Source organism: Gopherus flavomarginatus, chromosome 1 (genome assembly GCF_025201925.1).
Source record: "Gopherus flavomarginatus isolate rGopFla2 chromosome 1, rGopFla2.mat.asm, whole genome shotgun sequence".
Classification (NCBI taxonomy): domain Eukaryota; kingdom Metazoa; phylum Chordata; order Testudines; family Testudinidae; genus Gopherus; species Gopherus flavomarginatus.
In genome coordinates this window covers 375,842,001-375,863,251 of record NC_066617.1, presented here as the reverse complement: position 1 = coordinate 375,863,251, position 21,251 = coordinate 375,842,001, and the positions used below count along the sequence as shown (strand labels likewise).

At 44.1% G+C, this 21,251-nt stretch overlaps 2 protein-coding genes across 2 annotated transcripts; one reads left to right on the top strand and one right to left on the bottom strand.

Annotated features, from left to right (window-relative positions):
- Positions 1 to 200: 200 nt before the first annotated feature.
- LOC127052131 (olfactory receptor 52K2-like) lies at positions 201 to 1,148 on the top strand. The gene has a single exon (XM_050955502.1). The coding sequence runs from the start codon at positions 201 to 203 to the stop codon at positions 1,146 to 1,148; it is 948 nt and encodes a 315-aa protein (XP_050811459.1).
- An 18,849-nt stretch (positions 1,149 to 19,997) lies between these two features.
- On the bottom strand, positions 19,998 to 20,942 carry LOC127054267 (olfactory receptor 52R1-like). Its single transcript, XM_050960381.1, has one exon. The coding sequence runs from the start codon at positions 20,940 to 20,942 to the stop codon at positions 19,998 to 20,000; it is 945 nt and encodes a 314-aa protein (XP_050816338.1).
- Between the last annotated feature and the right edge of the window lie 309 nt (positions 20,943 to 21,251).

The following is a 21,251-nucleotide window of genomic DNA, read 5'->3' as shown; positions in this document are numbered from 1 at the left end:
GAGCAACCAATCTACTTCACCCACAAGAACAGCCTCCAGTAGTGTATGTAGTGTCTCATATTAACATTGTCTCTCCATCCAGGCATTTGTACTTCAGCTATCACCCTGGACCCTGGTCATATACAGGCAGTCAAGGGAACCTACGGTGCATGCAGGAGACATCATTCTGCCTCAGAGTTGGACACCTTCTCCCCTACTCCATGTCTGATTCCAACACAACCGACTTCACCAACCCCTCCACTTTCATCCTGCTGGGCATTCCTGGCCTGGAGGTGGCCCACATCTGGATCTCCATCCCCTTCTGCACCATGTATGCTATAGCCATCCTGGGGAACTTTTCCATCCTGTTCATTGTGAAGAGGGAGTCGAGCCTCCATGAGCCCATGTATTATTTCCTCTGCATGCTGGCCATCACCGACCTGGTCCTGTCCACAGCCACCATGCCCAAAATGTTGAATATATTCTGGTTCAATTCCCGGGAGATCGATTTCAGTTCCTGTCTCACCCAGATGTACTTCATTCACTGCTTCTCAGCAATGGAGTCTGGGATCTTCGTGGCCTTATCTTTGGATCACTACGTGGGCATCTGTGATCCTCTGAGACATTCCACCATCCTGACAAATTCTGTTGTGGCCAAGATCGGCCTTGCCTTGGTTCTGCAGAGCGTCATACTTGCATTGTCCTATCCCTTCCTAGTGAGGCGGTGGCCATATTGCAGAACCAACATCATCCCCCACTCTTACTGTGAGCACATAGCCTTGGTGAAGCTGGCCTGCGCCGACACCCATCTCAGTAGTTACTACAGCCTCTTTATTCTATTCTCTGTGATCAGTTTGGATGTTTTTTTTATCACTGTTTCATATATCCAGATCCTCAAGGCAATCTTCAGCCTCCTCACAAAGGATGCCCGGCTAAAGACTTTTGGGACCTGCGGCTCCCATCTTTGTGCCATCTTGGTTTTTTACATCTCAGATTTCTTCTCTTCCATCATGCATCGGTTTGGACATAATGTGCCCCTGCATGTCCTCATTCTCATGGCTAATGTGTACCTTTTGGTGCCCCCCTTGTTACACCCCATCATCTATGGGGTGAGGACCAAACAGATCCAGGACAGGCTGCTCCAGCTCTTTTCTCATAAAGGGACCTAAAAGTTTTCCCAGGTGATATGGGTCTCAGGCCAAGCTCTGTGTAGAGCTGGCTGGTAGTATGGCACTGGGCCATCATCCCTGAATCACTCACTGGGCAGTCAGAGAGACATTAAATCCTTTCCTGACCTCATTGTGCTGTGTCAGCATGATAAGCTGGGGAATCAGTTTATGTACAATTCAGTGGCTTTCCACCTTTTTAATTTCTGGAAGCTGAACCCCTAGAACCATGACTCTTAGACTGACTCTTCTGCCAAGTCTCTGCACCAGCTGTACCTCTTCCCTGCAAACACCCCACCTCTGTCCCTTGCTCCTCGCCTCCCCTCCCCTTGTTAGTTGCTGGATTATTTTAATCTCCTTTCCACAAACACCTATGTTCTTGTTCTTTTTCTTTTTCTGCCGCCTGAAAACTGAATAGCTTGAATTTTGAACTTTTCTGTTTTCTCTCATCTTGTTGCTTTTCTCTCCCTACTTCCCTTTCTAAAATAAGGAAACATAAAAGGAAAAAAATGGTGACCTATTTGATCTCCAGCCACCAAACTTAAAATCTCTGCATAAGTGTATGAAGTTCAAATTTCACTCAGAACAGCAAGGTGTGCATTTCACACTGCTTGTAATGCCACTGTGATGGACTTCGTGAGGATACAATCTGGAACTGGGGCGCTGCTGATCCCTCTAGCATATCAGTCTGGACCCCTCCCCTCTCAGGCTATGAGAAGCTTCAGACTCCTACTCTATTTTGGGAATTACCACAGGAACAAACGCATTTGAAATGTAGGTACATGCATAAAAATATGGTGGTCATATTCAACAAACAGTAACTTTTCCATTGACACCTCATATGACATATTTTGTACAAGATTTGTTGCAATTACATAACAGTGGTTAATATGGGAATGCCAGTGTGCTGTTTTGGGGTACAGAGTGTCAAAGCAATATATCTATCAAATGATATCATCTTGTCCAACTAGAGCTCAAAGCAGAATCAACTCTACCTAAATCATCCCAGCCAGGGATTTGTCGAACCAGGACTTAAAAACCTCAAACAATGGAGATTCCACCATTTCCCTAGGTAACCCATTCAAGTACTGGAACACTCTCCTAGTGAAATAGTTTTTCCTACTATCCAACCTAGACCTCTCCCATTGCAACTTGAGATCGATGCTTCTTGTTCTGTCATCTGTCATCATTGAGACCAGCCAAGCTCTAGCCTCTTTGGAAACCCCCTTCAGGTAGTTGAAGGCTGCTATGAAATCCTCCCTCACTCTTCTCTTCTATAGACCAAATAAGTTCCCTCAACCTCTCCTTGTAAGTCACGTGCGCCAGCCCCCTAAACATTGTATTGTCCTCCACTGGACAATCTCCAATTTGTCCACATCCTTCCTGTAGTGGGGGGCCACCAAATTGGATACAATACTAGTTCTTTTTGGAACCTCATTATAGTCTTGTCCATCACAACATCCTGTGGCAAATAGTTCCAGATATTGACTATGAATTGTCTGAAAAAATACTTCCTTTCATTTGTTTTAACCTGTTTTAAACCTGCTACCTATTATTGGGTGACACCTAGTTCTTGTGTTATGAGAAGGAGTAAATAACACTTCCTTATTCATTTTGTTTACACCTTTCAGGACTTTATAGACCACTCTCATACCCCATCCCCCTTACTCATCTGTTTTCCAAGCTGACAACTCCCAGCCTTTTCATCTCAACTCATATGGAAATTGTTTGATACCTCTAATCATTTCTGTTGCTCTTTCTGTATCTTTTCCAATTCCAGTATATCTTTTTTGAGATGGGGCGACCAGATCTGCATGCAGTATTGAATATGTGGGCACAGCTTAAGTATAGATAGAGGCATTATATTTTCCATCTTATTATCTCTCCCTTTTCTAATGATTCCCAACACTCCGTTAGCTTTTTGGACTGCCGCAGCACATTGAGTGGATGTTTTTGGAGAACTATCCACAATGACTTCAATATCTTTCTTGAATGATAGCAGCTAATGTAGACACCATAATTTTTATGTATAGTTGGAAGGATGTTTTCCAATGTGCATTACTTTGCATTTTGCTGATATTGAATTGTATCTGCCATTTTACTGCCCAGTCATACAGGTGTCGGAGAAAAACTCAGTTCTCGCTTTTTGTTTGGGTGCAGAAAAATCAAATACTTTATTCTAACTCCAGCAATTGCAATAGAGGGAGGGAGTGCCCTAGGACACTGGGTCACCCCAGTCCCGGACAGGTCTCTCAACAGGTAAACAATTACAGCAAGCATTTCTACCTTTGTTACAGACAATAACAAGCAATAATACAGACAATAATGAGCAACGCTGCATTTCGTTTATACATAGGCTATCCTGCTATCTTATTTGCCCCATGTTGGGCGCCAGTCTACGTATTTAATTATCAGTGCAAGGTCGTGATAACTTTTTACACAGTTCTTTCCTACTCGCCTTACACAATTCTTGCTTCTACAAATCTCATGTCATTAGGGTTACAATTAGCCTAACTCTTGCTAACAGACTGACATGCATTAAGATCCCCTACAAATCCTTGTCAATTCTTTTTCTTCTTCCACACTCCCCCCTTTTGTACTTCTAGTACAACAGATATTCTCAGATCTCTATTTGCATTGAGCCATGGATTTTTGATTTTACATCAGATGTTTCAACCTTAGGGGTTTTCACTGGATATAATGACAATTCATGATTAGCATGGACATGAAAGGTATTACTATTATTATGTCTTTTACAACAGCAATGACATAATTTTAAACTAACTAACAACAATGCAAGCAATAATACTCCCACAGCAATAATATGATGAGGTTGTTGCACAGTTTTGGTTACAAATCATAATACATTATACTTAGTACACAAAGTAGACACTCTATAAGCTATATGAAAGGCATTCTTTTTAGCTTGATATATATTCTGAAGCACGTGAATTTGCCCTTGCAATTCAGAGATTCTTTGAACCTTTGGTAACAATGAAAGCAAATTTTGAAATCTATTAGGTACTAATCTGGTCCAATTAAACTAAGGGCTACTTGCAAAATTCAATCTGCAGGCCAATAAACAATATGATTGTCTGCAATGGTGATGAGATTAAAATGTATATCTTGCAATGTGGTGGTTTTAACATACATAGAGCTATCATTAGCTTGAAAAGTAATTGTCTTGTCAGGATAGTTCCTTGTCCTTTACCCTCCCAGCAAATGTTATCATAAACAGTGACAACTTCCCTTGGCTTCAGTTTATGGATACACTGAAGCTGCAGGGGTTCTAACAGCCAAATGTCCATTGACTTCCTATTCCTATACAAAATATCAGGTGTTTTTTTAGAGGTACTGACTATAAATCAGTTAGGTATACCAGGTGGTCTAATTTCCCAGATGTCTCGGTGGATAATCCAGTCCCATATGCATCCTTCCCATGGACCCGTCAGGATTTGGTATATGGGAGCCAAACCTCCTCATCCGGTTCAAATGCTTGGAAGGAGCACTGTGAATGTCCACACTTCCACTCAGAAAGTGTCCAGATATGTCTCCATGACCACAGATCAGATGGTACTCCTGATGTGTCTGTAAGGGCAGTGGGCCAAGTCTGATGCTCAAGATCACTCTGAATGGCCATCAGCTGGTCATTCAGGAAATCCTGAATTTCCAAACGTGCTAGATCCCACTGCAATGCCTTCCCAGCCTCAGTGATATACAATACCATCTTTGTTAGTAACTTCTGGGTCATAGAACTAAGGGTGGAAATAACATGTAACTCACCAACTCTAGCCTGTACTTGGGTTAGCTGAGCTCCAGAAATAAGGCTAGTGGCCTTTTCTAGTTGGCCTGATTTCTCATCATGTTCTTGGCTTTTAAAAATATTCCAAATGGCTACTGCGCTATTGGCCCCATCCCACAGGGATCCAGTCAAGTCCCTCTTCCTCCAGAGGAAATAACCCAGGCCCTCTGTTGTGCTAATCTAATGGCAGCCCCTAGTGTTGTATTAGTCACAATCCATTGATGTCCTAATACATATCTGTTTGGTGTAGTATTATATCACATCTATTGGTTATATGCCTTTAACTAATCTCAGGTACTTTCAAGAGGCATTGACATTAATAGCAGAGGAGAGGGTGTATTGCAATAAGGTACAGGCTACATTATTCGTCACTGGAATGGTTTCAACATAAGTAAAATTTCCAGTGGCAGAACAAACTCTTTAGGTATTCATTTGATTATTTACTAATTGGGTAACCAAATAACAATAAGGGCTTCTTTCATGTAACACAGTACAAATTCCAGGTATAGACATCATATCTACTTCACTATGGAACCCATCAATACCAATTATAAATTTTTGGAGTTCATTTGCAGTAATATTATTGATCTTTATTTCCATTGATCCATTTGTTCTCCACTCAATTGTTCACTTATATGGGATATCCTGAACTTTAAAAATATTTTTCCTTTTTTTTTTTCTTTTTCTTTTTTTTTCCCAAACAATCTTTAAATAAATCACTAAAGTGTGAAGGCCTTGGTCATTGGTTTTATCAAATATATGGCATTGTCTGTATTTGGATGTATTACAGGGGTAATAGTGTAATGGAGGAGGTGGCAGAGACAGTGACAACAAAGTGCCTTTAGTACTTATCATTTAAAAACTCAATTAGAGAGAGCAATACATACTGAAGTATTTATCCAAAACACAGGGCACAGCCTGTACAATAAACCCCAAAATCCAATCAATACCACATTCCCAAGCAGGGTCCCACAAATTTCTTCCTGCCAGTGTATAATTCTTTGTTTCTTCACCAGGATCAGTTCTTAATGTCCTTTCTAGTCAGGAATTCCTGGACTTTGGCAATTTCAGTGGAGTGAGTGTTCCTTCTTCTTTCCCAAAACAGTCGTGGTTCATCAGCCTACAGGGAAGAGGTTACCAGCACATTACCCTCTAATGGTTTTGATTCTTTTAGAAAAATTCAAAGGCACAGTAGATCTGTCAGTGGATAAGGGAGAGGTTACTAGCACTTCACCTTGTACTTTTTACCTACTCTCCAGAAGGCACCGTGGAGCTAGAAGGAGAAATGGCTAATCATCAGTAGGAGAATTCTCCTGAGGTGGAGGGGTCTTTTTGCAGTGAGAATCATGGGTCCAGGCAGTCAGTCTTTGGCACTTCACAGTGATGTTGCTAGTCAGCAGGACTTTCCAGCGTGGAGCCAGAGCAGTCTTTCGTTGGTGGACCTTTACATTGATCCAGTCTCCTGGTTCCAAGGAGTGGCAGGGCTGCTAGGGTCTTTGGCTAGCGCTTCTTTACCTGTGAGAAAAGAAACCTAACACATTTCATTAGTGCCTGGCAGTGTTTTGCAGATCTCATAGCTACTTGGGCACATTCAAGCCCCCCTTCCTTTTCTTGGTTGTCAGCCAAGTCTTAGCTGTGAGCAGTGTCCTTGAATGGAGTCAGTGTCTTATCTTTAGCTTGAGCATACTAGCTATATTTTCCCAGTTAACTCATTCTGCTCTTTTTCCTTCTCCCCTTCTTGGCTTCTTTTAACCTACAAAGGAAACTTCTACTCTTCACTCATACACCTTTTTCCCAACCATGAACATATAAACATTACCTTTATACAGTACATTAGTCTTAATATTCAACGTATGCCACATATACCCTTCCACTACAATCACTTTATACAGAGCTTTGGAGCAACAAGCCAGGACAAGCACACCCACTTTGAGGAGTTCACTCAATACAACCTCTAATCCAATAGCTTCCCACCATCTCTAGCCCTCTGCCTAGAAATCTGAGGTAACCAGAAGGATCCCATGTACAATATGGGGAGTGGGTTAACTTTTCATGTCCTTGCTTCCAAAGACTGTTTGTAGGCAAATTTTAACAACAATTTTTTAATTAACAATCTGGCCAATGAAATTTCTTTTCCTTACTTAAGGAAATGTATTAGACTTTAGTTTATCACATTCTCCTGATTTATCCAAACACTTTATATTCCAAAATTGAATAAAACAAGTATCTGCATTTAACCCTTCTATTTGATTTTAACTAGACTATCCTATGAAACTATTAAACATAACAATTTTGGCCACGAGACAAACACCACAAGACAGGACATAGAGCACAAAACATAATTCCTGTTGTGCCAGTAAATGCATGATACGTTGAATGCTGTTCAGCTGGCATCAGTTTTCTCTGATTATCTGAAAGACAAAAAAAACAGAGGTCTACCCCTTCTGGGCGGTCAATCATCACTTAAAATATACAAATACCCTTGTTGATTTCAGGCAAAACAGAGGAATTACCCCATATTTCCTTGTATTTGTTTCATAGGCAGCCCAGGTTTCAGTGGCTTCTACCTTATCAGTTAGATAATTTGCATTAATACAGATGCTTTCTGGCTTGCTTTTGGATCCAAAGCTATCCACAGCTTAAAGATTTTTACCTTAAAAGGGACATAATTAACTTTGCCAGAATTTTGATTGCTTTTTACTTTTAACTCTTGCTTTCAAACACTGAAAGAAAACATCACTACTTATAGTGCCCCTTAGAGCCTAATAAAATTTCAATTACATAGCACTGTATAAATTTCTTTAGCTAATTCAGCTAAATTGTTTATAGCCAAATGATTGCAATCTAATAATTTCTTTTTTTGAATTTATTTACAAACATTTCACAGACACCAAGAACTTTCCTCTTTAGCATTTTACAAAGTTCAACTGCTGTTCCCTCCAGCAACTACAGAGTTAACTTCTCACTCTCCCTTAAATCACTTGCTTGTCTCCCAACAGCCACTTTTATCAACTCAAATCACCATTTCAAGTATTGTCCTGGGTATTTGAAATCCCCATGCTTACACTTACTTACTCCTTTCTTCCACTACACCGTCAAAATTCTCCAACCTGTTTTGCAATCTTTCTGTCTGTTGCCTGCCTGCTTGGGCCCAATCCTGCTTATCTCGCTGAACCATCCCCTCCATGGGCACCAACTTGTTCCACTACCAGTTTAGCTAGGAGGGTGGGCTTCTCAACTAGCCCTCACCCCTCCTGGTCTCTTCCCTTAAACATTCTTACCCATAAGACTACCTGAGTCCTCCCTCGTGAGGCTTGCCACCTGGGCAGAAACGCATGGCCCATTGGCGTTTAACTATTCAATTTCCTCTTGTAGCAAACACACTGCTGTTATGGTGTATGATGAGCACAAATGGTTACATTTTGACAAGTCCCTGAAGGACCGGTATTTGCTTAGCCAGGGCTTCCTTTTCTACCTGGAAGTCCTATCTCAAGGCCTGCAACTTGCCCTGGGCGTAGGTTTGAGTTGCTGCCTGGTTCATGATCTATGCTCTTAATTGCTCAATTCTAGTTATCAAGTACACATCTCTTCCCTTTTCTCCAACTTCTCTATTGCCCAGTCCTGCTACAACTGGGGTAGATCCACCTGCCACCCTTCCCGGTCAACCAGAGTGGACAGAGGAATGCTAAACCCCTCTCCAGTTCTCAGACTTACTGCGGCTGAGAGTGGGCACTCCTTTAATCATGCAATCCTTAACATATAACATCAACAATACCAAGCAAAGCAAACCTAAAAATAACAAGGGTAAAACAAATAGATGGTGTAAATTCTGCAGGGCTCCCCCCGCTCTCAATTGCTCACCAAACTGTGACAAATTTCTGTTACCAATCTATCCCTTGTGTCAGGTGATCAGGCTGACACTGCAAGACGTTGGGGTAAGATAAAGAAAACACACCATATAACTGAATTTTAAAGCTTCATTAATAAAATAATAAAACAACAATGGAGAATGTTGGGAACGCTCCCACATCACTCAGGAAAAACATTAATGCCCCAAGCCCTACGCCATTTTCATACTCACACATGTCCAGACTGGCCACGTCTGTGTATAACGTTCAGAGAAGGGGGAGAGGTGGACAGGAGATTATCCTGTATACAGCTTGTCCAGAATTTCCAACATGCTTTCGCTCTTGGGAGGACTGTTCTTTTACATCCTGGAATCTCCTGCGGCATCTCTTTCAGAGATTCCAGTCCAGGTCGGCTGCCTGTGGTTTCTTCAGTATCACCAAGCCACACCGGCTCCAGGGCTGCAAAGGCACACTGTTGGATCTCACTGGACAGTTAAGCTTTGCAAATGTAATCTCACTTCTGTAACTTGTATTGTCTTTAGTTTGCCTCTGTCTATATTTTTTTCAACCAGCTGGGGCCGAAAGCAGTTTTTCTTTGTACTTAGCATAATCTGCGTTGATTCTTGACCTTGAACGCAGAGCAACTTTCTCTTTATCTCTGGTCCAAGCTGAATTTCTAATTAACCCGCTCCTTTCCTCAGTAGAAAAATTGCTCACACTGTCAGACGCTTTTTGGTGATTAAAAGCTCCTCTTAGATGTATGATCTTATTTAGATTGAAGGTACCTTCTAGTGGGCATTGTTTAGATGGATTTTCACGCATGTAAAGATTCCAATACTCTAAATACCTGCAGGTTGTTGGACCATAATGTACGTACATGACATAAGATGGGGTACCCTTAGGGGGTGAGCTGGAATATTTAGACTGTCCCCCACCCATTTTCCACTTACACGCACAGGGAGGGTGCCCTGTCCGCGCTAGCGGCACATAAACTAAGAATCTCTCCCTACAGGGTACTCACACAGGAGAGGCTAACGAGGATGGCCACGACCCTCCTACATCTCCTTTCAGCAAAGAGCGTCGGCTAGTCTCTGGGAGACGGCGCTGCTTACTCTGATTGCATCCAGTGAGATGATCAGACTGTCAGTAGCCCACACGGAAAAGGAAAGGGGAAGGGAAGAAGGGTACACACGCTACTAGACCCAGGTAGCTTCCTCACCGGATGATGCCAGGCCGAGTCAGCCCACCGTGGGTCGGATCTTCTAAAGATCCACTAGTTACTGGGCTTGCGTTAGAGTAGTCCTGGTCATGAGCTTTCGCTTCACAGGGTACTCTAGGCGTCTTCCGGTAACAGTCACTCACACTAGTGTACACACACACACACCAAGGCCTTATTTCCAAATACCACGATGCATCTGTACCTTATGTCTGGACCCAATACCATGAGGCGGTATAACAACCCCTCTTGAGGCGGTAAAAACCCCTCAGCACCGGTGCATCTCTAACGCATCTCACTATGCATTACCTAATGCATTACCTTATGCATTACCTTGTTGGCCAACCCAGCAGTTTCCCAGTACTGCTATAAACTAACCTGATTGAGGCTTTCCCCCAATACCACTCTGCATCTGATCTTGCTGCACAGTCAATAAGTTCAGATGGCATGAGCCCAATGGACACAGACGTCCCCACAGACAGTCCTCCTCCGACACCCCAATAGAGATTTCAAAAGGTCTCTTACCTCTATTGTGGCGCCATGGGGTTCGAAGGGGAATGATGCGTAGCAGCTGCCCGTGGGTCCGTGGGCGTTGCCATCCCGGACGAGCCCCCAAATAGTCGGAGAAAAACTCAGTTCTCGCTTTTTGTTTGGGTGCAGAAAAATCAAATACTTTATTCTAACTGCAGCAATTGCAATAGAGGGAGGGAGTGCCCTAGGACACTGGGTCACCCCAGTCCCGGACAGGTCTCTCAACAGGTAAACAATTACAGCAAGCATTTCTACCTTTGTTACAGACAATAACAATCAATAATACAGACAATAATGAGCAACAGCTGCATTTTATTTATACATAGGCTATCCTGCTATCTTATTTGCCCCATGTTGGGCGCCAGTCTACATATTTAATTATCAGTGCAAGGTCGTGATAACTTTTTACACAGTTCTTTCCTACTCGCCTTACACAATTCTTGCTTCTACAAATCTCACGTCATTAGGGTTACAATTAGCCTAACTCTTGCTAACAGACTGACATGCATTAAGATCCCCTACAAATCCTTGTCAATTCTTTTTCTTCTTCCACACAGGTCTGAGAGATCCTTTTGTATCTCTTCTCAGTCTACCTGGCACTTTACTGTCTTGAATAGTTTTGTATCATCAGCAAATTTTGCCACCTCATTGTTTACTAGGGCTGTCAAGTAATTTTTTTTTCAACATCCCCCTGGAGCATTCACTGGGATATGGTCAGAGCCCTCTAAGGTGTCCAAGGGCCAACTCCTGGAGCCCCGACTCCTCCTCCAGTTGGAGTCTATGTCTCTGCCGCAGCCATCACTCTGCTACCAGAGTCCCGTGTCTGGCCCTTGTGCCTCTGTCCTACTCCAGCTTCGTCTGGATCATCCAGCCCCTATGGTTTTAAAGGGCTGGACCGACAACTCCTCTCTCTCTTCCTTTTCTGGGGAGGTTCCATTCCTTCCATGTGCCCCCCTTTGCAGAAAAGGTGGAGAAAACTGTTTTTTATCTAGAAATGCAGTTACTCCCTTCTTCTGTTCAGGCGAGATCTCGTTAGGGCTGATAGCCTTTAATGACCAATTTATATATACACAGATGCCTCCTGCCCTTCAGTAAAAAGAGGGTGAGCGAAGAGTAGAGGAAAATCACAAAGAAAAGGGATACAGATTGTTGATACAATCAAATGTGAATTAATAGGATTAAAATTTTGGCCCAACGTGGCAATCAAAAAAAGAGAAGAGAATGTTGGTAATTTTTTTTTAAGATAATTGGAGATATACCAATCTCCTAGAACTGGAAGGAACTTTGAAATGTCATTGAGTCCAGTCCCCTGCCTTCACTAGCAGGACAAGTACTGATTTGGCCCCAGATCCCTAAGTGGACCCCTCAAAGATTGAACTTACAACTCTGGGTTTAGCAGGCTAATGCTCAAACCACTGAGCTATCCCTCCTCCCTGTCAATTCCATTATGTAGAAAGAATAGATAATAAGACAGAAAATATCGTATTACCTCTATACAGGTCTATGCTATGCCCACGTATTGAATCCTGAATGCAGATCTGGTCACCCCATCCCAAAAAAAGATATGTTGGAATTGGAAAAGGTACAGAGAAGGGCAACAATTGATTAGAGGTATTAAACGCATGAAGAGAGGAGGGTATGAGGTATCAGGTTTCCCTCCCCACTCTGAACCCAGAGTACAGATGCGGGGACCTGCATGAAAGGCCCCTTAAGCTTATATTTCACCAGCTTAGGTTACAATTCCCCAGTGCACAAATTCCTTTCCTTGTCCTTGGACAGTATTGCAGCCACTACCAAGTGATTAAACAAACATTCAGGGAGGGGCTACTTGGAGCCCTGCTCCCCTCAAATATCCCTCCAATCCCCTTTACTCCCTTTCTTGGGGGGAGGATTGAGAATAATATACCAACGAATAGGTTAACAAAGTGAGCACAGACCAAATCCCTGTTTTTTAGGACACTGAAAATCAATCAGGTTCTTAAAAGAAGAATTTTATTTAAAAAAGTAAAAGAATCACACCTGCAAAATCAGGATGAAAGATAACTTTACAGGTAAATAAAAACATTTTAAACCCAGAGGATTCTTTTCTTTTCTTTTTTTTTAAATAAAATTCTTCTTTTAAGAACCTGGTTGATTCTGTACCTCTGCGCAGGAGGAATTATATGTTACTGCATACATAGACTCATAGACTCATAGACTCATAGGTCAGAAGGGAACAATCTGATCATCTAGTCTGACCTCCTGCACAAGGCAGGCCACAGAACCCCACCCATCCAATTTTATACAACTCCTATCCCAGGACCGAGTTATTGAAATCCTCAAAAATGGTTTGAAGACCTCAAGCTGCAGAGACACCACCAGCAAGCGACCCGTGCCCCACGCTGCAGGGGAAGGCGAAAAACCTCCAGGGCACCTGCCAATCCGCCCTGGAGGAAAATTCCTTCCCGACCCCAAATATGGCGATCAGCTAAACCCTGAGCATGTGGGCAAGAGTCACCAGCCAGCACCCAAGAAGGAGTTCTCCGCAGCAACTCAGTACCCATCGCATGCAACATCTCCCCGCAGACCACTGAGCAGACCTGTCTGGTGGTAATTCAAGATCAATTGCCCAAATTAACGATCCTATCATAACATCCCCTCCATATACTTATCAAGCTTTGTCTTAAAGCCAGGAAAGTCTTTTGCCCCTACTACTTCCCTCGGAAGGCTATTCCAGAACTTCACTCCCCTAATGGTCAGAAACCTTCGTCTAATTTCAAGTCTAAACTTCCTAATATCCAGTTTATACCCATTCGTCCTCGTGGCTACATTAGTACTAAGCTTAAATAATTCCTCTCCCTCCCTAACGTTAACCCCCTTGATATATTTATATAGTGCGAGCATATCCCCCCTCAGCCTTCTTTTGGCCAGGCTAAACAAGCCAAGCTCTTTGAGTCTCCTTTCATAAGGCAGTTTTTCCATTCCTCGGATCATCCTCGTAGCCCGTCTCTGAACCTGTTCCAGTTTGAATTCATCCTTCTTGAACATGGGACACCAGAACTGCACACAGTATTCCAGATGGGGTCTCACCAACGCCGTATACAACGGTACTAACACCTCCTTATCCTTGCAGGAAATACCCCGCCTGATGCATCCCAAAATCGCATTTGCTTTTTTAACAGCCGTATCACATTGGCGACTCATAGTCATCCTGCTATCAACCAGTACCCCAAGGTCCTTCTCTTCCTCCGTCGCTTCCAACTGATGCGCCCCCAACGTATATCCAAAATTCTTATTATTAATTCCTAAATGCATGACCTTGCACTTTTCACTGTTGTATTTCATCCTATTCCTATTACTCCAGTTTACAAGGTGGTTCAGATCTTCTTGAATAGTATCCCTGTCCTTCTCCGTGTTAGCAATACCCCCCAGCTTCGTGTCATCCGCGAACTTTATTAGCACATTCCCGCTCTTTGTGCCAAGGTCAGTAATAAAAAGGTTAAATAAGATCGGTCCCAAAACCGATCCTTGAGGGACTCCACTGGTGACCTCCTTCCAGTCCGACAGTTCACCTTTCAATACGACCCTCTGGAGTCTCCCCTTTAACCAGTTCCTTATCCACCTTACAACTTTCATATTCACTCCCAGCTTTTCCAATTTAACTAACAGCTCCGTGTGCGGAACCGTGTCGAACGCCTTACTGAAATCTAGGTAAATTATATCTACCGCATTTCCTTTATCTAAGTAATCCGTCACCTTCTCAAAGAAGGAGATCAGATTGGTTTGGCACGATCTACCTTTAGTAAATCCGTGTTGCAATTCATCCCAATTACCATTGACCTCTATGTCCTTAACTACTTTCTCCCTCAAAATTTTTTCCAAGACCTTACATACTACAGACGTCAAGCTAACAGGCCTATAATTACCCGGATCACTCTTTTTCCCTTTCTTAAAAATAGGAACTACATTAGCAATCCTCCAGTCATACGGCACAACACCCGAGATTATCGATTGCTTAAAAATTCTCGCTAACGGGCTCGCAATTTCACTCGTCAGTTCCTTTAATATCCTCGGGTGGAGATTATCCGGGCCCTCCGACTTCGACCCATCGAGCTGTTCAAGTACGGCCTCTACCTCAGTTGCAGTAATATCCACTTCCATATCCACATTCCCGTTTATCATCCCTCCATCATCGCAAGGTTCCTCACTAGTCTTATTAAAAACCGAGGCAAAGTACTTGTTTAGATGTTGGGCCATGCCTAGGTTATCCTTAACCTCCATTCCATCCTCAGTGTATAGCGGCCCCACTTCTTCTTTCTTTGTTTTCTTCTTATTTATGTGGCTGTAGAACCTTTTACTATTGGTTTTGATTCCCTTCGCAAGTTCCAGTTCAATGCGGCTTTTAGCCTTCCTCACTTTATCCCTACATGTTCTGACCTCAGCAAGGTAGCTTTCTTTACTGATCCTGCCTTCCTTCCACTCCCTGTAAGCTTTCTGTTTTTGTCTAATCCCCTCTCTGAGTTGCTTGCTCATCCAGTTTGGCCTGCAACTCCTGCCCATGGTTCTTTTCCCCTTTCTCGGGATGCAGGCTTCCGACAGTCTCCGCAGCTGTGACTTAAAGTAATTCCAGGCCTCCTCCACATTTAAATCCACTAATTCCTCCGTCCAATCCACTTCCCTAACTAATTTCCTTAACTCTTTAAAATTAGCCCTCGAGAAGTCAAAAACCCTAATCGCAGATCTACATTTGTTTATCCTTCCATCTAGTTTGAACTGAATCAGCTCATGATCACTCGAACCAAGGTTGTCCCCTACCACCATTTCTTCTACGAGGTCCTCACTGCTCACCAACACCAAGTCTAAAATGGCATCCCCTCTCGTAGGTGCTTCAACTACTTGATGAAGAAATCCATCCGCTATCACATCCAGAAAAATCTGACCCCTATTGTTCGTGCAAGTACTCGTCCTCCAGTCTATATCCGGGAAGTTGAAGTCCCCCATAATCACACAATTCCCCTTTGTGTTTACTTCATTAAAGACATTAAAGAGGTCTCTATCCATATCCCAATCCGATCCCGGCGGTCTGTAGCACACCCCAAGCACTATCTCAGGGGAAGCTCTAGTTGCTTTTTTACCCAGCATGATTTTTGCCCAGACGGACTCCGTCTTATCCATTCCATCACATCTTATTTCGCTACATTTAATTTCATCATTGATGTACAAGGCTACTCCCCCACCTTTGCCTTTCTTCCTGTCTTTTCTGAACAGCACATAGCCTTCAATACCCGTGCTCCAGTCATGAGTACTATTCCACCAGGTTTCGGTAATCCCTATAATATCCGGCTTCACTTCCTGCACGAGTAACTCCAGTTCCTCCATCTTGTTACCTAGGCTCCTGGCATTAGTGTACAGACCTTTTAATTTCCGGCGTTTGTCGTCAGTGACATTCTTTCCCCCGTCGTGCACAAACTGTCTGCCACCAGCATCACCCGTTACTCTGGTTTCTACTCCACTATTCCTCCTTGGATCAAATCTTGGGGCCGCAAGGGTATCCCCGCTCACTTTGTTTACTTCCCTCTCCAGGTTATGTTCTGGCGTGGAGATCTCCCGAACATTTCCCAACCATCTCCCCCAACTTTCTAGTTTAAAGCCCTCTTGATGAGGTCGGCGAGCATCCATCCTAGAATCCTATTTCCCTCCTTGCTGAGATGAAGTCCATCCTGAGCAAACAGTCGTCTATCCGTAAATGCGTCCCAGTGACCGTACATCCCAAAGCCCTCCTTGTAACACCACTCCCTGAGCCATCTGTTGATCGCCATAATCTTGTCCCTCCTTCGTCGCCCCGCTCTAGGAACCGGCAGAATCCCACTGAAGATCACCTGAGCCTCGATGTCTTTAAGCCTCTTCCCCAGTCTGAAATAGTCCTCCTTGATACAGTCCAGTGAGTAACTAGCTGTATCGTTCGTTCCCACATGAAGGATAATCAACGGATTTTTTCCCGCTCCCGCTAAGATCGTATTCAGGCTCAAGTCCACATCCTGTATCTTAGCCCCCGGCAGACAGCACACTCTTCTGTTCTCCCGATCCGGTCTAGTTACAGGCCTGTCTACACTTCTCAGTAGAGAGTCTCCAATCACGTAGACTTGCCTTTTCCTGGTGACAATGCGATTCTCCGGTCTATCCCCCACAGCAGCTGGCCGTGATTCCTCCTGATTTGTATTTGACCTCACAATCGTCCTAGGGCTCGTACTTGATGTTGCCTCCACTGACTGCTCCCCTCCATCTGCAGGACTAGCTGCTTGCCTCTTCTTCCTTGCCGTTACTCCTTCAGCAGCCGGCTGTGCTCCATCTTCATTTCCCAACTCAGCAAACCTGTTCCTGAGTTCTATTTGTCCATCGCTGGCCCGTCTTATCCTCTGTCTGGTTCTCCTAGTGACATGCTTCCACCGTCCACTTTCCTCACCCAGCAGTCCCTCCTCAGAGTCCTTAGGTCCTGCTTTTGTCCGCTCGCCTGAGCTTGTCCCCTGTGCCTCATCATGTCTGTGTTCCATCATCTGCTCAAATCCCCTTCTAAACTCAGCCAGAGTTTCCACTTGCATCTCCAGTCCCCTTACCTTTTCCTCCAGCAGCTCTATCAGACGACACTTCATGCAGATGAAACTCCTTTCAGGTACTCCCTCTAGGACCATGTACATGCCGCAGCTGCTGCACCCAGTCATCCTCAGTGTGTCTGCACCTGCTGCCTCCGCCTCCATCGTAGCGCTGCAACTCTGTGCCTGGCAATCCACAGCTCACACCGCACTGCAGGCCACCGACCAGGGCAGGGCTGCCTCTTCCCTGGTCTGCCTTCCCTGGTCCTCTGCCTTGCTCTCCCCTGCAACCTCCCCCTGGACACTCCCACTGAAACTCCCCTGTTAGCCGCTCTGTTCGCCGCCTCCTGTGCCGCTGCCTGAGTGCCTGGCTCCTTATATAGGACCCCTAATCAGGTAAGCCCCGCCCCCAACTCAGTGCTCAGCCTCGCTCTCAGCACACAGCCCCTAGCAGCCTGCACACACACTCACTCACACACAAACACCACAAACTACAAAAACCACAAAAACCTGCTCCTCCAACAGCACTCCCACTGAAACTCCCCTGTTAGCCGCTCTGTTCGCCGCCTCCTGTGCCGCTGCAGCTGACTTAAAAGATGTTACCCTTCCCTTTATATTTATGACAGAGGGATATCTATAATATCATGACAGGTGTGGGCAAATTGAATAAAGAAATGTTATATACTCCTTCAAATAACACAGTAACTACTTTTCACCCAATGAAATTAATAGGGAGCAGATCTAAAGCAAACAAAAAGAATTATTTATTCACAGTCAACCTGTGGAACTCTTGGCCAGAGGAGGTTATGAAGGCCAAAAGGATAACACAGTTAAAGTAAAATTAGTTCATGGAGTATAGGTAAATCAATGACTATTAGCCACGATGGCCAGGAATTTTGTCACTAGCCTCTGTTTGCCGGAAGCTGGGAGTGGGTGACAGGGCATGAATCACTTGATTATTACCTGTTCTGTTCATACGCTCTGAATCACATAACATTGATCATGGTCGGAAGACAGGATCCTGGGCTGGATGGATCATTGTCTTTACTCAGTATCTTCTTCTTATATAGAGCTTATATGTATCTGCCCCATGCTGTAACCCACTCTCCTCCCAAAGCTGAGATAGAAACCAGGAAGCTTGATGGAGTCTCTCTCTCGACAGAGTTATTAACAAAGTAAGACTAGACGGTGACATTGCACTCCATATGTTTTGTGGAAATATGCTTATGAAAGTAAATACAATGTAATTGGAATATGCTTTATAGAAAAGATCTCTTGTAACATATCATAACAAAGGTTATAACCTACTCAATATTTTCATCCTATTGATATGTATCATTTTTGTATCTGAAACTAGAAATATGAAGTATAACTCTGAGGTCCTATTATTCTCTTGCAAATTGTGGGCCACTAATGGTGGTTTAGAGTCTTGATGGCTTCCATTGACCCAGACAACTGGTTGTAAATGGCTTATTTATCTGCAAACCTTCCTGTGTAAGTGTGGGCCAACCCAGGAAAAATGTAGACTAGGGGGTCTTACAGTGACATGTGACCATGTCACATGATACTGGAATCAGTCTGAATCCTTTTACTTTTTTATTGATGAGGCGAGGGTGGGGACGAGCACAGACAAAAGTTTCCCACCTTGTGCCAAAGCTATAAAAGGGGGTGGAGCAGGACAAAGGAGGCGCCAGTCATGAGAAAACACCTGGTTACCACTGGAGATGTCTGCTGGATCTAACAAAGACTGTACCAGGGGAAAGGAATAGTCCCAGAGTAGGAAGGAGGCTGGCCTGTGAAGGAAACTTATTGGAACATCTTTGAGGGCGAGATATTTCCTCTAATCAGTTTCTTAATGTATTAGATTTAGATTTGCCTGTTTTTGCTTTATTTTGCTTTTTTGACTTACTTTCTTCTGTCTCTTATTACTTGAAACCACTTAAATACTACCTTTTACTTAATAAAATCACTTTTGTATATTAATAAACCCAGAGTAAGTAATTAATACCTGGGGGAACAAACAGCTGTGCATATCTCTCTATCGGTGTTACAGAGGGTGGACAAATTATGAATTTATTCTGTATAAGCATTATACAGATTGAAACAGATTTATTCAGGGTTTGGATCCCATTGGAAGCTGGGTGTCTGTGTGTTGGAAACAAGTAACTTGTTGAGCTGTTCCCAGTTAAGTCTGCAGCTTTGAGGATGTGGCCCAGGCCCTGAGTCTGTGTTGCAGCAGGCTGGCATGTCTGGCTCAACAAGACAGGTTTCTGCAAATCCCAAGCTGCCAGGGAAGACTGGCTCAGAGCTAATTTCAGCACATCAGGTGACAGTTTCAGGGGGATCTCTGTGACCGATCTTGTCACATATATATTAACATTTTAATCCTGAATGGTGTCCCCTATGTGACTTCCCACAAGATGTCAGTAACGGTTTGTATTAGAGCTGAGTGGCTCTACATTTGTACTGACACAAAACTAGATGGCAAAAGTGTCAACACCTACAAAATCTGAAATGGCTTCTGTACATCTGGGAGTGGGGAGAGTGGAGGTGAAAAGGATACAGTGAGTGACAAGGGGAGGGGAAGAGAGACACGAGCAACTGAAGTGGGGCCTTTGTGGGGAAGAGGCACAGCAGAGAAGGAGCCTTGGTGGAAGAGCCAGGGCAAGGGGGGGTTGCAGAGGTCCAACTTACATCAATTAAAAAGGGGCAAACCAGTGAATTATACATGGGTTGATTCCTCAGATTGCCATGCTGGCATAGCACAATAAGTTCACAAAAGGGTTTAACGTTTCTCTCACTGTCCAGGAATTGATTCAGGAAAGAGGGCCCAGCACCATGTTACCAGCCATCTCTGCACAGAGCCTGAGTACCAAGATAAAAAATTTAGGTCCTTTTACAAGTAAAGAACTTGAGCAGTCTGTCCCGGATCTGTTTTGTCCTCACCCCATAGATGATGGGGTGAAGCAAGGGGGGCACCAGAAGGTGCACATTGGCAATGAGAACAAGGACATGCAGGGGCACTTTGTGATCAAACCGACGTGTGGAAGAGAAGAACGCTGGAAGGTAGAAAGATAATATGCAACAAAGGTGGGAACTGCAGGTCCCAAAGGTTTTCAGCCGGGCGTCCTTTGTGGGGAGGCTGAAGATGGCCCTGAGGATTTGGATATAGGACATGGTGATAAAAGGCACATCCAGACCAATCACAGAGAATACCACAAAGAAGCCATAGTAGCTGCTGACATGGGTATCGGTGCAGGCCAGCTTCGCTACAGCAAACTGATCACAGTAGGACTGGGGGATGATGTTGGTTCTGCAATATGACCACCACCTCACTAGGAACGGATAGGGCAATGCAAGTATGGTGCTGCGCAGCAGCACAGTCAGGCCAATCTTGGCCACAACAAAATTTGTGAGGGTGGTGGAATGTCTCAGGGGATCACAAATGGCCACGTAGCGATCCAAAGCCAAGGCCACAAATATCCCAGACTCCATCACTGAGAAGCAGTGAATGAAGTACATCTGGGTGAGGCAGGCACTGAAATTGATCTCCCTGGAATTGAACCAGAAAATGCTCAGCATTTTGGGCAAAGTGGCTGTGGACAGGACCAGGTCAGTGACGGCCAGCATACAGAGGAAATAGTACATGGGAGCACGGAGGCTCCGCTCCCTCTTTATGATGAACAGGATAGCGAAGTTCCCCAAGATGGCTATGACGTACATGGTGCAGAAGGGGATGGAGATCCAGACATGGGCCACCTCCAGTCCAGGAATGCCCAGCAGGATGAAGGTGGAGGGGTTGGTGATGTCGGTTGTGTTGGAATCAGACATGGAGTAGGGGAGAAGGTGTCCAACTCTGAGGCATGATGGTGTTGCCTGTATGTACCGTATGTTCCCCTGACTTCCTGTACGTGCCCAGGGTCTAGGGTGATGCTCACAGTTCAAATGCCTGGATGGAGAGACAATGTTAATATAAGACTCTACGTGCACTACTGGAGGCTGTTCTAGCGGCTGAAGCAGAATGGCTGCTCTTCACACACTGAGAAATTACATTTTCATAATTCAGGGAAATGAATTATGAACAACTGTCCCTTCTAATGCCAATTCCATATTTTATGATACTCTGTGCATCAGTAATTC